This window comes from Puntigrus tetrazona, chromosome 5 (assembly GCF_018831695.1).
Source record: "Puntigrus tetrazona isolate hp1 chromosome 5, ASM1883169v1, whole genome shotgun sequence".
NCBI classification, from domain to species: Eukaryota; Metazoa; Chordata; class Actinopteri; order Cypriniformes; family Cyprinidae; genus Puntigrus; species Puntigrus tetrazona.
Window position 1 is genome coordinate 14,381,846 of NC_056703.1, and position 15,460 is coordinate 14,397,305.

General features: G+C 34.7%; 1 protein-coding gene across 1 annotated transcript in view; it reads left to right on the top strand.

Annotated features, from left to right (window-relative positions):
* Positions 1-3,821: 3,821 nt before the first annotated feature.
* Positions 3,822-15,460, top strand: part of fras1 (Fraser extracellular matrix complex subunit 1) — a 69,618-nt gene continuing 57,979 nt past the window's right edge. Inside the window, 16 exon segments of the mRNA XM_043238214.1 lie at positions 3,822-3,845; positions 4,625-4,732; positions 5,257-5,348; positions 5,798-5,864; positions 5,866-5,959; positions 7,125-7,196; positions 7,199-7,254; positions 7,424-7,450; positions 7,453-7,512; positions 9,573-9,674; positions 10,605-10,740; positions 10,743-10,795; positions 12,139-12,225; positions 12,707-12,766; positions 12,856-12,955; positions 12,958-13,002. Coding sequence (XP_043094149.1) covers positions 3,822-3,845; positions 4,625-4,732; positions 5,257-5,348; positions 5,798-5,864; positions 5,866-5,959; positions 7,125-7,196; positions 7,199-7,254; positions 7,424-7,450; positions 7,453-7,512; positions 9,573-9,674; positions 10,605-10,740; positions 10,743-10,795; positions 12,139-12,225; positions 12,707-12,766; positions 12,856-12,955; positions 12,958-13,002 — 1,183 coding nt within the window.

Here is a 15,460-nt window from a genome sequence, read left to right on the forward strand (position 1 = left end):
GAAGTTTTGTAGAAGGCAACTGAAGTGCAGAAACCGAATACATTTGAATGTATTGAAGCTCAGATTTATTCAAAGGAACAGCAAATATAGTGCTGTGTCTTCAACACACTATCCTGTCCTTGAAACATGATACCAGATGTCCTTCATGCATTTTACATCATGTTGTTAAAGAGAGGGTGACCCAGGTTTTTAGTTTTTTCTACATTTGCCCACTCTGCTCTGGAATATCAGGGACAATGTTGGATCATGGAGATCCATGATGGGGTTTTTTTTTTTGTGATGATCTATTTCACATAAAGAAATCTACACTTTTTATTTTTATATTACATTTAGTCACTTAGCAGACACTTTTATCAAAAACGACTTTCAAAACAAAAAAAAATTCAACAAAAGAGCAATGATATGCAAGTCCTGTAACAAGTCCCAGTGTAGTATAACAAGGTTTTTTTTGTAATATAATAATAATATTTCTACAATAAATAAAAACAAAACATATTGATTAGAGGAGATTAGAAAAAAGCTTAGTGTTATTTTTTTAAGTAAATCAATAGAGCATTAAAAGTTAGTTTTAGGCCACAAGCTGGAAGTTATACGCTATCAAAAGTTTGCAATTAGTACATTTTATATCATTTTTCAGCATACTTTTATAATGTTACAGATTATTGATAATAATAACAAATGTTACTTCAAATCAGTATATCATGAGGATTGCGCTACATTAAAGACTGGAGTTATGGCTACTAAAAATTCAACTTTACACTACATTACAGGAATAAATAACTTTTAAAATAAATTCATATGCAAACATTCTTAAACTGTAATAATATTTAATAATATTACTTCTAATATAATAAAAGCAGCCTTGTTTAGCATAAGATGCTTCTTTTAAAAACCATTTAAAAAGTCATACCTACCTGACCAATTTTGAATGGTAGTGTACATCTATAATCACACATATATAATGAACTCCATAAATCCATCCATGACACTTTTGCATAAAAACAAAGGCAATCAATACAAAACACTGCAGCACATTTTACTCCTGCTTTCAAGTCACAAGTCTTTTTGTAAACAAAACCTCATCTACAGTACGGGTACCCATGCTAGATTCTCTCTGGTGACAGATCAGCAAAATGTGCAAGAGCGATTTAAAAAAACGACGCTTGCAAAGCATGAAAAACAGAAGGCATGTACAAGATTGAGTCTTTGAACAATTATTAGCTGATTTAGGGTTGCACTTACTCTAGACTCATTTTAAGATCTTCCTTTAATGAAGGTTAAGATGTTCTGCTAGTATCTGTGGTCAGCAGCCACTGCTTTAGTGGACTCCAATTGGCTAGGGATACACGATTTAGCACATTTTCTAATTGAATTAGTCTGGCGCAACGGCTCGGTTCTGGCTGATCTCTCACTGCCTAAATCGAGGCCAGCTCATTTTGGACCCAATTACCTTCTGCTTGCTTTGGCTACTAGTCTTTAGCTTATAGAATTGAAATAGGAACATTTACAATGACCCAGAGGGTTTTCAGCTTTTAATGTAATGTTTTCACCCAGATTGTTTTTTTTTTTCATCTAAACAGCGACTGTTGTTTTTGCTTATCGAGTAGAAAGTCACATGATACTTTGAATGACACAGGAACAGAAGATAAATTGTTTCCTTCGCTATAGACAGTCTTGAATCATCCAGCGCACACAACAGACTGTTTGTCTGTGACTAATGGTGTGTATCTGAACTGCACCTGAGTTGCCCACCAAATATGTCACATTACTTCCTCAGCTGATTTATCAAATACGGTCTGCCCTGGAGATCGTGAAGGTACACCTTACCCACAGTATGATCCTGTTAACTTAAACATGTCAACTGGACTAAATCCAGACCTATCTTTAGCTTCACCAACTAGTGTCCTTATTTGTCGATTCTTCTCATACGTTGTTTGAAGCGGTCCAGAGGCTCGCTCATGATTACTTTTGTGTTTCAGACAGCTCAATACATCAACAAAATAGCTTTTAGACACAGATTCACACTCTCTTCGCTTTTAGTGGAATGTTCCTGCAAAACCACCTTAAAAAAAGAAACTTTTATATTAATATATAGTTATACAGTAATATATAATTCAGTAATATATCGTTTTTTAATCCAAAAATAAAAAGTATTAAATGTAACTGTATGAAACTACACACCAATTTTTTTCTGACATTTTTAGGGTGTTCAGATATGTTCAAATACATTTTTAGTTGAAAGAATTCCGTTGGAACGAGTTGAAAATGATAAATAACTGGACCATATGTCATAATATTCCAGAAAATATGCATTTGTGTGCTTATGAATTCACAGCTGTCATGACTTTACATACAGTAGCTGTATAGTTTCCAGTTATTATTGTGCATTAAAAATATAATAAAGGTATGTTCTAAATAATATGTAAAAATATACATACGATAACAAATAACACATATAAAATATCTTAAATAATGACTGGACATGAAAAAAATATGACATACTGAAATAATGCATGCCTGAAGCTCACCTCATATTAAATTCAATAGTTTTTATTTAAACACTTTTGTATACATTTTTTTATGTTTTCAGTTAGAAATCTAGTAATAGTTTTTCTTTTAGAAAGTTTTTATTTGCTTGTCGTTACATTTATTTTATACAGATTTAATTTAATCGTATAGTTCTTTTTGTATTTCAGTACTTCAGCCATAACTTGTTTTAGTTAGTTCCAAGGCACCATTTCTAATTTTCTTTGCTTTTATTGTTTAACTTTTTCATTTAATCTTTCTATTTTATTTAGGCTGTTGTCAGACAGAGACTCATTTAACTGTCATTTAATTTTTTTATGATTGTTGTGCTTAGAGCACAAACTTCTGTGGCCTATTTTGTCAGTAGCTAATAAAAATCCCATTATCTCAAATGTGTTGCTTGCTCAAAAATGCTCCAAAAATCTGCTGGAGAAATACAACATGCTTTCTGTCATTATCAAAACTAGCGATTAAAAATTCAATACTTCAGGGACTCCGCTTTGCCCTCACTATGCAATAGGAACGTAACTCAAGCTTAGCCTCAGACTAATTAAAATTTGTATTCTTTGATTGCTTTGATAAGATTATAATTTATGAAATGTCAGGAAATACCTGGAGTTTTGTGAGTAATGTCCCATAGTGGGTTTTATCTAATTATGATTAAGCTGGAGAAAGCAAAAGCACCCTGCAGCAGTTTTTATATACTCTTCATTTATTTTACTTCTATGGAAAAGAGTGTACAGAAACCTATTAAGTTTCACAGAAGAATATGTGCTTGGAACAGTACATTGTAGCACTTTGTAATAAAGTTTTATTAGTTAACTATATTTAATGCATTCACTAATAGTGAGCAATACATTGTTACAATTAATCTTTGCCAATGTTAGTATTAGTAAATGCTGAATTGACATTAATATTAATGCTTTATGTTTACTATTGTAGTCAATTAATTTTAACAGATGGAACCTTACTGTAAAGTGTTACCCACATTTTAATTTTGGTTTTCACTTAATGCAGTGATCTGTTTTCATAGTTTTGGTGAATGTGCTGCATGCCACAGATCACACAAATGTGTTTTTAGAACGCAAACGGACTCTCAAATTTTATCACCACTCCGGGCGCCTGGACAGTTTGTTGAGATATTGACCCTGCTCGGTCTCTCCGAGCTGACCATTCAAAGCCACATTGGGGCCATTCCCATTAAGACGCTCTGTGCCGAGTGTCACTTCAGAGGCTAGGTGCTGTGCTGAAATGCGTAACCCATCAACACTTGCTCAGAGTGTCACTTTGACAAGATGGCTCTCAGGATAGCTGTCACTGTGTGTGATTTATAATACAGCTGTACAGAATTTATTATTAGTGAGAGCAAATCAAAGTTTTGTGCGCATATATCTGAATTGTCATACAGTATGAATTTTAAATCAATTTCTGACATTATTTACTGCTTGATTCATTAAATCATTTTTACATGTATATGTAGGCTTTAGCTGTTTATTTGTACTTCAAACACATAATAATGCCATATTCCACGCCATCAAAAGTTAAGACTCCTGCTTTAGGACCAGTCCAAACGGTCTGTTTAGGTCTGCTTAAGTTAGCTCAGTGAAAAGGCTACATTGACATAAAGGAGGCCTCCTCCTCTGTTTTACCTATCTGTTCATCCGATACCCTTTAAAGCTGTAGGTCCCTCAGGCAAGACTGTTAATACATCTTAAAATACCAAAGCAACCTCTTTGACTCTTATCTGTTAATGCTCTAACATTTATTGAAGGGAACGGGATGTCTCGGTTAAATGCCAGATAGCTTTACTGTTTCTAATGGCCCTATTTGAATGATTTCAGTTAGGAATTTCTAACAAATGCAAGATAACTGTAATTTGAAAATTGATTGCGCTTTAGTGTGGAAATAACTTTAAGGTTCAGTAGTTAAGGTCCATTACTTGAGCCTGAACACTGATCCCTTAGACTGCTGTCATCTCCAGATGTTACACTGTCAAGGTATTGCTTTTAGTGCCGTGCCATTCCCAACGCATGCTCCATAAACTGAGAGATGATGCTGTGCACGGAGTTATATCTGTGTACCTTTCTTCCTTTTATAGAACAATACATCATGGAAACCAGACACCTGTCAAGACTGCATCTGCTACAATGATATTGTCATCTGCAAACCCACTCGCTGCCAAAATCCCCAGTGTGACTTTCAGAGGGTAAGAATGAAGTATTTGCTGCATGGGTCATTAAAACGGGCAATAACAGGGTTTAGGTGCTTGATGAATGCATTGTTAGCTTATAGGAATGAAAACGGACAATTAAGCATTAAAGCTTATGGTCCAATTAAAAGCAACCAATACTAAGAACCGTGTTAAAAATGGTTTGAACGATGAGGGTTATACCAAGTACCATTTAAAGGTTTATTTTGTGTAACTTTGTTCTCAGTGGACTTCTAAGTGAGTTCATTAAAGATTATATAAAAGTTCATTCCAGTCCTCAACCTGAAGCAAGTGTTGCCATATTGTGTACAGTTTATTTCATTGAAAAGTCGTTGAATCATTCACAATGGTTTTTTCAAAAGCACTTCATTTTAATAAGACTACTGCTGGAGTTATCTTATTTCCATTAAACCTAGTAAGAGTTGTAAATGGCAATAGTTTCGCATGTACAAGATCTATCATAAAATGTTTTTCTGTGATGCTAATGCCTCTCTTTAAATGTCTCTGGGATGTTCTCCTAGGGCGAGCGCTTGAGAATCCCACCCAACAAGTGCTGTCCGGAATGTTTTGCACAGTTGCCTGGGACCTGTCAGCATGAAGGAATGGTTTATGGGGGTAAGTGACACTGCTTATGACACAGCTCCAAAAAAAGATGCTAAAAGCCTCATCCTGTTCCTTGGCAAATCTTTCCCACTTCTGGTCAAACACCCAATTCGGTGATTGCTTCGCTTTTGTGCATAAAAGCTGTTTTGTTACTGTTACGCTCTTTCCCTGACAGAGCAAGCTTTTTTTGTCCCAGTCATCTCTGCAAAGAGCCATTTGGTGCTCTGTTTAAGATTCTAGAAGTGTAGCTTTCAAGTCAAGTAGCATTTACTTAGAGAGCAGGCTGTGTTAGCATTGAGGCTCAGAACAATAAGTGATATTAGTGATATTCTGTTTGCACAAATTTAAATATAATTTAAATATAACTAATGTATTTTTAAGGCTTTTATTGTGTTTTGGAGTCAGCATCTGTCTTCATCTATGTTCTGATATACCTTTCTTTCGCCTCCCACTCACTCAGCATGACAGTCAGTGGAGTGATTCCAAATGTTCAGTGTGCACATGCTTTCATGGGAAGGTGACCTGTGGGGCCACGTGCTTGTCCTCCTCTTAGTTGTGGGAAAGACCAGAGTCCTTTCATCCCAGATGGAGACTGCTGCCCTGTATGTGCTCATAATGGAGGTACAGTAAGCTGCAAATTTTTTAACGTGACAACTTTGCCTTGTTGCTTGCTTTTACTTTATAGGGAAAACAAACATGTTTAGGACTTTATGGTCTTGCAGAACACAAGACATCACATGTCTTTACTATTTATTGGTTCCTAAATATCTGTATGGAAAAAAAATATTCCATTGTATATTGTATATTTTTAAGTGATTTATGGAACACAAAAGAATAATATTTTCTATTGTTCCCTTTCATTATTTCATATATTAGTTCATTTTATTATTTTATTTTATTTTTCTAAGACAGATACACTGGATAGATTTAACTAGATAGATTTAACTATTTACATATTTGCTTATTTATTTATTCATTTGTAATTATAGTGAATCTGTTTATTTATAATATATTAAAACAATATTAATGTGATTACAGTGAAATAAATACTTGACATGTTAAAAGTCATTTTCATAATGTTGCTGAATTCATTGTGAACAATTCATCCATCCTAATGTTTCTTTTTCTGGTGATGTATTCTGATTTCTTCAGTCATTTCATCTGCTTAAACCTGGCTTAATTTGACTGCAAGTTTACAATCAGATTCATTCCAAAACCCAAGGACAGAACCCACTTTAGCCAAGTCGAGTCGTCTGCTTTATTGTCAATTCTTCCACACGTACAGCACATACATACACAGAGAATTGAAATTGCTTTACTCTTGGACTCTAGGTGAACAATATAAAATATAAAAATTACAAATAAATTAAAACAATAAACTATACATAAAGAACAACTATACAATTATATACAGATATGGACAGAAATGGAATTGCCATTTGTTTGAGCAGCTATAATAGCATTAAATTTGCTTCCAAGTAATGGCAAACTGAGTACTGAACATTTTTGAAAGCAGATATTGTTTTTGCAGTTGTTTTTGTGTGACACTAGTGGTAAAGATATTACAACACTTCAGTTTTTGCGTGTTGGGATGTTAGTAGCAGTCATCTGTTTACCTCTCTTTTTGAATGTTTTGTTGATTGCTTATAAAAGCTATGCTTTTCTTAGCTATTTGGGTCCCATGAGGGCTTATTCTGCTTCATGCTGTCAGAGAGACCAATGATGTGCTTTTTCTTTTAGGAATTCTAGTACAATCTTGCAGTAAAATACTGTTTCTCACCCATAGCCTCTTGCTCTGGGAAGGCCCAGTACAGAGACGGAGTGGAATGGACAGCCAGCCCCTGTACAAAGTGTCGATGCAAAACGGTCACACTGAATGCCTGGTTGCAGAGTGTCAGCCTGTTATGTGTAAAGCGGTCAGTAACAACCCAGAACTGTGCCTTGTGTTTTGATCTGTTTGTAATAGTGAAGGCAAAACACAATTCAGCCTACCACATCTCTAAACTTAGACTGTTATTACAAGTTATTGCAAGAGTTGTTCTAGCAATCAAAACAGCATATATGGCATACTCATTTGATATACAGAACGAGAACCTGGTGGTCCATCCTGGCGGCAGTGCTGTCCTCACATGCGAGCTTCTAATCCCTGCATGGAGGCTGGGAATGAGTACAAGGTAAGTTTGAAAGAGATTAGAGAAAGGTGTAATATATACAGAGATGCGAGGACAGAGATAAATTGAGAGTGACAGATGGGATAATGCATGTCTGTATTACGAAGACCTTTTGAGGGAGGGGATGGTAAGTGTGGGGTTAAAGTGTGTCTATCATTCATACTGTGGCAGATGTGTTGAGCATAAAGCCGTGTCTGAGTTTGGTGTGTGTTATATGCTTGTCACTCCTGCTTCTGTCATTCTTCCGCACTTCTTTCTTTGCCTCATATCATCTCTTGTTCCTCCCTTCATTGTTTACATTACATGTATTATACATCATTGCCTCAACTGACTCTTCATCTGTTTGCTCACTCTCTCAGTTTGCAGTTTTTCTGCTTCTTTTAAATGAATGGTTCACCCAAAAATGAAAATTCTGTCATAAATTACTCACCTTCATGTCGTCTCCAAACCAATAACACCTTCATTCATCTTTGGAACAAAAATTAAGGCCTGAGAATTGAGGGTGAGAACCAAAAGGCATAAGTGACGTTTCACCAACTTTACAGGAGGGCCAGAACAAAAATTTGCTGTACTTTGATATTACTTTATGCACTGATTTTAATAACTTATAACAAAAAAACGTTGTACACTTATGACTGACAGTATGCTTTTGCCAGTAGAAAGAGCTAACTTAGAGCTTTCATTTGATATATATATATATATATATATATATATATATATATATATATATATATATATATATATATATATATTTCCATTTTACCCAAAAAGTCTCTCACCCTCGATATATATCAAACCCCTAAAAATGTCATTTTTTTTTCATTTCAGCAGAATAAAATTAAAAATCACATGAATATATGTACATATCTACTCATGTGACTGTTAATGCAATAAAACTAAAACTGAACCAAGAACCAAATTATGAGAAACACAAACAATTAATGAATTGTTTTAGGTTAGACAGTGAGGCTGTAGAGTCTTCTTTCTTTTGTCACGTCACATTCTCATAAACTGAAGCTATGCCGTCTGTACAGGAAACAAATTATTAGTTAATCTTTGGGTTTGAGTCATTAGTTTTTTTGTTACGTTTGGTCAGCATCTTATAACAAATACAAACATTACATGTTATTATATGTACGTATTTTTACTTCATCAAAGAGGTGAACAAATCATTTCTGTTCCCTGTAAAGAAGTAATGTTTCATGAGCACGGTCAATACGAATTGATTTAATCCTCCTGAGAGCACTTGATGTTCCTTAGTCATATCAAAGATGAGTTTGAAATTGAACAAATCGCTCATGAACGATATATCAATAATAGACATTAACACAGTAAGGACATTGTTAAAACTGTTCATATGACATCAGTTGTTCAACTGTAATTTTACGGCTACATGAAAACTTTTGTTTGGCGGAAGAAAAGAAAATAACAACTTTACTCAGCTATTTTTCATCTTCGTGATCTTCCTAATGCATACATGTGCAATATGTAGTCAATATTGCTATAGACACAGATGATGGTTAAATCATGTGGTTACTTCTTTGAATTATTCCATTTGATCACGCTGTCTGGAATATGTGGCTACATCATTGTGGTACTGACACTCTCTCTCTAGACTCACAGACGTCACAAGCATCCCCAAAATCTCTCATCAGCATGTCATTTAGGGCTGTTTCTCTTTTCGTGTGCTCTCAGCTTAACACGTCCCACTCCAGCGGAATTCAGCTCTTTTGATCACAGTGGATTGTGTGAAAGCAAAGCAGGGATTTAGAGAGGATAACATTCACCACTCTTTTCATCTCCTTCTAGTACTTGTCTTGTTCACTACAGCATTGGCTGAAATTGTCATTTATTTCAAATTCATTATGTGCTGTAATTTGTACTGCTGCTAAAGCCTTGAACAGCATTAAGATGCCATCAGAATTTTGAAACTGGATCTTAGACATGGCGTGTGTAGCTCTGTATTATTTTTTTTTCTCTACATTTAAAAATATAGAATTGATGGCGGATGGTGCTTTCTCATAAATCTTTTACTGTGTGTGTGTGTGTGTATGTGTTCTCAGCACGGAGAGCAGTGGCAGAGGGGCAGCTGTAACACCTGTGTGTGCGATCACGGTCATTCTCGCTGTCAGACAGAGAAGTGTCCTCCTCTCCACTGTGATAAGGTCAGCAGAAATCCATTACACCCCAACACTTTATGTCAAAGAGAGTTTCTTGACCAGCAAACTAGCTGAGGAGGTCATGAAAGAAGAGGTGCTGTTGGCTAAACGAATGCTGCCTTTACAATTTAATACAATCTCACTTTCATTCTTACAGTTTATGCTTCATTGAGCCTAAAAGTGACAGATAGGTTTTTACTTCATCTAGGATTGTTTGCACTATATACTTCACATTTTGTCTATTGCTCCGGGATGTTTTTCATCTTAGTCTTTTGCTTTCATGCAAAATTCATGATCTTATGTAACTGTGCTTTAGAACAATACTCAGCAGGAACAGGAGTTTCATTTTTATATCCTACCTTAATAAGCGTGACTCCTTAAAGAGCGTGGAAATTACTTCATTAAATGAAAATTAGAGCTTTTATATTAACTATCCATCTATATGCTAAAAGTTGGCAAAATTCACACATTTACACAGGTTTTTTTATCTGGGCTATTGTATATTTTTCTAAACAGGACAAACCTTTAGCAGGTCCCATTCAAAAACTAAGCATTTTGGGTTTATATACAAATTAGGCTCTATTAAATGGAACTTTTTGTTTACAAGAGATTTTTTCTTGTTGTTTTTTTACGAACTGAGGCTTAAGTAAAAATGATTGGCTACACCTTATTTTAAGCTGTCCTCGTTACAGTGTAATTATACACTTAAGAAATGAGTACTACATGTACTTACTACATGGTTAGGGTTTGTTTTAGGGTTACTTGCATGTAATTATGCATAATTTATTGTTGTCATAACAGTAAGTGCAATAGTAAGGGCACCATAAAATAAATTGTTACCAAATGAGTTGATGTGCATTCTAACAAATTTATAATTTTAACAATTTAGCAATTTTATACCATTTTATTGTGTCTGCTAACGCATGTTCTCTTCAGGGTCAGACGAAGGTCAAGCGAGCCGGGCAGTGCTGTGAAGATTGTGTCTCATCCAAAGGCAGCTGCCTCTATGAGGGCATTGTCCGTTACCATGGTGATATGTGGAACGGCACGGGTTGTGAGTTCTGCATGTGTGAACGGGTCAGGTGCTGTGCCAACGGGTCGAGTGCGCCAGATCGGAGTGCCCACGGGTATGAGTCCAAATTTGATAGGGAATGCATTTCTATGCAGAGCCATCAGCAGGGACACATACTTACTTTGCTCATTAAAATGCACAATTAACAAGCGCAGCTGGAGGGGATGCCCTATATGTAAAATGTTGACTATTATTAGGCAAAATATACCAGATGAGTTTGAGACCTGGGGCACATTATCTCTCTGTGGTCATTTGTCCTGGTTATGAATTATAACTTTATTCAATCAATATATTCTCTGCTTCTCCATTAATCATACAGAGCTCTGAAAGGTTGAGCAATGTGGAGATTTATCATTTATTAATTATCCTTTTGGCCCAAATCCAGAATTGCCACTATAAAGGTTATTTTTTTTGAGAGCAAACTTGTGAATTTCACTACTATCAAGGTAAAGTTTGTGATGGAGTTTAAAAGAAGTTTAAAAGCGCTCAGGATTTAAATGGGACACATTCTGGTTCATAAAACTATTATGCATGCTGTAAAAAAGTAAAAACATGCATTTATGTACAGCTATTTTTACTAGTTTTTCTACTAGTCCCATTTTTTGAGATAGTTCTGTCATTATTTCCTCATGTTAGTCCAAACCATAAAAACTTTGCTCACCTTTGAACTCACATAAAGATTTTTTATGTTTAGATGCCTTAATTTAACATGTTCATCAATTTAATGTGTTCATCATATAAAGATTTTTCTCTCAATAAATTCCTAATTTGCTTCTTATCAATAGTTAATAAGGTCACTGGTAAGTTAAGACATTGAGTTGTTTAAGTACTTATTAATGTGTAGAATAGTGCATTAATATGTGTTTAATTACTAGTAATAAATTGCAAATATTGTAATACATGCATGCTAGTTAGCAACTAATTAAGAGACCCTAAAATAAAGTGTTATCACTATCCCTATATATTTAGTTTTGTTGGCATTACCTAAAGTATTCCGATTTTAAGATCCTGCATTAATTAAAATAAGAGCTGATGTTCATTGAAGTCATAGTAATAGAGTGTCTGATTAAACTACAAAGAAATACAACAGATGCTTCTATATCATTTTAAAAGCATTGATCGAACCCTCTTTCCCTTCTGTAGTTCCGTATTTCTTCTGATTTGCCTATAAGACCACCATGGCTTTGGTGATCTAATTGTGTTACACAGAAACAACTAAAGATTCTCTCATGAATGTAAATGACTATTGATAGCGGCCCCCTTTAAAGAACCTCAGAGGTAGAATTGGAAATGTGATGTAATTAGAGATTTGTGGCTCTGTGTCAGACAGCTAATCATTCCCTAGGGGGTGTTTTCATGCTGAAATTAAATGAACAAAAATTTTACACCTTGTGCCAGGGAGAAGTGGTCCATTTGCCTGGGAAATGCTGCGCAGAGTGTAGGACAACAACCAGTTCCTGTACATATTTACAGCCAGACCAGAAGGTACAAACTTTCTTTAAATGTGGGTTTTAGTAAAACATAAAGTTGTTTTTTTTTCCATGTTTTATATGCATGTTTACGTTTAAAATACATATGCTGCCATACAAATATTTGGGGTTTATAAGATATTTTGAAAGAAGTTTCTTATTCTGAGTGCATTTCTTGATCAAAAATACAGTAAAAACAAGTAATATTGTGAAATATCAGTTTTCTGTTTTAATATATTTTAAAATGTATTTTATTTATGAAGTCATAGCTGAATTTCTTTATTAATTAATGTTGAAAATAGATGTTCTGCTTAGTGTTTATTGGTAACTGATACTGATTCTTTTACATTAGAAATGCATTACTGTCACATTTTATCAATTGAGTTTTTGCTGAATAAAAGGAGTAATTTCTCTCTTTAAATAAATTAATAAATGCTGACCCCAAACTTATGACTGAGAAATGAAGAGGAAAGCAATCAAATGTTTTTTCCATTTAGGGGCAGAAAGCCAACATCAAGAACTTTAGACGCCTTTAGTGTAAGTACACATGAGACTGTGTTTTATGGTTTTGTAAAATTAATAAATACAGTTACAGTTTTTTACAATTTTTTCTAAGCAAAATATTTGTTTTCTTCTTGTGTCTCAGAATCTGGAGAGTGTCAGAGAAGGGCTGTGTCGTGAGTGCCAGTGTCAAGAGGGTCGTGTGATCTGTTACCAGCATTCCTGTCCCACCTGTCCATTGGGCACCTAACGATACCTCACCCTGGACAGTGCTGTCCTGACTGCAATCCAGGTGAGACCTGCGTCCGCCTTGGTCTTCGTTTCCCAAACAGCGGTGATATACGGTTACAATAATTAATTCTCTCTCTTATAATAGGCTCCAATATAATCAGTGAAATTGACATTATACTTTGATTTATTTACTTCAAAAGAACATTATTCTATTCCCAGTCTAAAAGCATTTCTTCATGCGATTAAAAACATTTCTGAATCGTTCTGAAAATCTTTCTTTATCAGCCCTCCGAGGAACAATTTCTCAACCATAAAGACAAAACATAGTTGATCTGGGTGGTAGAGAGATGAAAGCTATAGTATTAGATTATATTCTGGTTAGATAACGTGGTTATTTAGCTCTGCCGCACCTTTGAGACTCGGATTTGATCTATATACTAAATTTCCTGGTGACTTCAAAAGATGTTACAGGAAGGAACATGCATCTTCTCTCTCTGTTTCTCTTAGGAAAGACTGTAGAGAGAACTCAAAACAGAACGTGTTTGTGTTTACATTTTGCTTTTTATATATATATATATATATATATATATATATATATATATATATATATATATATATATATATATATACTGTATGTTTATCTGAACAGACAGGGCAAATTGTTTGGACGTTTATATGTGCGTGGGTTGACCGTTTGGCATCTCTGTGTTTATGCTTATAAGATTATGCTAATGTATCCTCTAAACACAGCAGACAAATAGTATTTTTCCTCTTAAACTTTGGATAGGAACTGACTACCTTGTTTACAAAACAACAACATGCTTTTTCCTTCTATTTTTACCACATTAAGGTCATATGGAAAGTGGAAAGTGGAAGCTTCATGTGCTGATGGTGTTTGTAAGCTTGTTAATGTCCAGATTTTATCGAAACGGCAAAAGCAGTGTATATGTGTTCGAAACCACATAACCATTTGTTAAATCGACTGCCTGTTGTGCGGAACAGAAGGAGCCGAGCATCAGTGTTTTATCAGATAGATTGTCTGAGACATAATGACTTGCAGTGTTACTGTGAGAAACGCCGCGTTCGGAAAGGATTTACTAGCTGGTGACCGAATTACAATACATTTGCACTCAAAACAAGTAGATTTTTCAAATCGATGGAAAGTCTCAAAGGTCATTCTGGTAAAAAATGCTTACTTCAAGTAGAAAATGGAGAGTGGGATAGTTTTTCACCAAGACCTATTGATTCACACACCAAGGTATTTAATTAAAAGTGATTTATGAGGGAATGTCAGAAAATAATAAAGACTTAGAGATTTCATTTTCTTCCTCTGGATATGGGTCTGGGCTTATGCTTGCAGTGTGGTCCAAAAATTGAGAATGACCAAATATTAACCAACACACCTTTAATGTTCTACATTGCCCTATTTCCTTGTCTCTTGCTCTGGCCTCATGGACGGAGCCAGAAACCTGCACCCCAAAGTCCTTAGCAAGGGATTTACCAGCTCATTAGAGACTGTGTAATTAATTCTTGTGCCAAGTAATGGTGCCAAAGAGAATTATAGTTAGAGGCTCAGGTTTCTTGTGGACCACGCGGAGAAGATATGAATGGCTTATTAGTACACTGAAGACTGGGTGGTTCATTTACATGATTACAAATTAAATAACCCCGATGTTATGCAGCTGCACCCAGCAATATATTATGTAATAATATTTGTTAGTGTTAAAAGAAAATATACAGTCTTTAAGAAATTTTTTATGTTACAAAATGTTTAAAAATGAAAAACTATCCTACTCTCCATTTAATTCATTTATTGGACTTTTCATCAAATGCTCTAAAAATGGATCACTTTCCAAAAATATTAGGAAGGACAAGAAATGCTTTTAATGTTAATATGAGAAAACAAATGTTTCTTAAACAGCAAGTCATCAATATTATACAATTTTTTGAAGGATCCTGTATCCCTGAACCCTAGATTAATGGATGCTGAGAATTCAGCACTGAAATCCCTTGAGTAAATTTCATAAAAAAATGTGTTAAAATGAATATATTAATGGTATTTTTAAATGAGCACAATATAAATATTTCTACTGTATTTTTGATCGGATTAATGCAACCTTGGCGAAAACAAAATACCTATTTCAAAACATTTAAAAATCTTACCGACCCCTGTATACTGTTTTATGATATGTAGATTAATTTCCACACTATCTGCAGCCTATTTTAAATGTAACTATTTTAATTAGTCAGAAGCGTGACAGGTTTCGAGTACTCGTAATTGTTTACATAACCCTTTGACAATGTATTAATACAGTTAGATTAATACACAGCCTAATACAATTAGGCTATGATGAAGAACAGCTTTTCTTAATTAAAAAACCTAATGCATTCACAATAAATAGTACTTTACTGGTTGTTCAGTCATTTGTGACGTGTAATGCCCTAGGAAAATGCAAATGTACCGTCTCAGCTGCAGCTGCTTCTCTCTTATTATATAATGATAATCGCAGTTTGTGAAG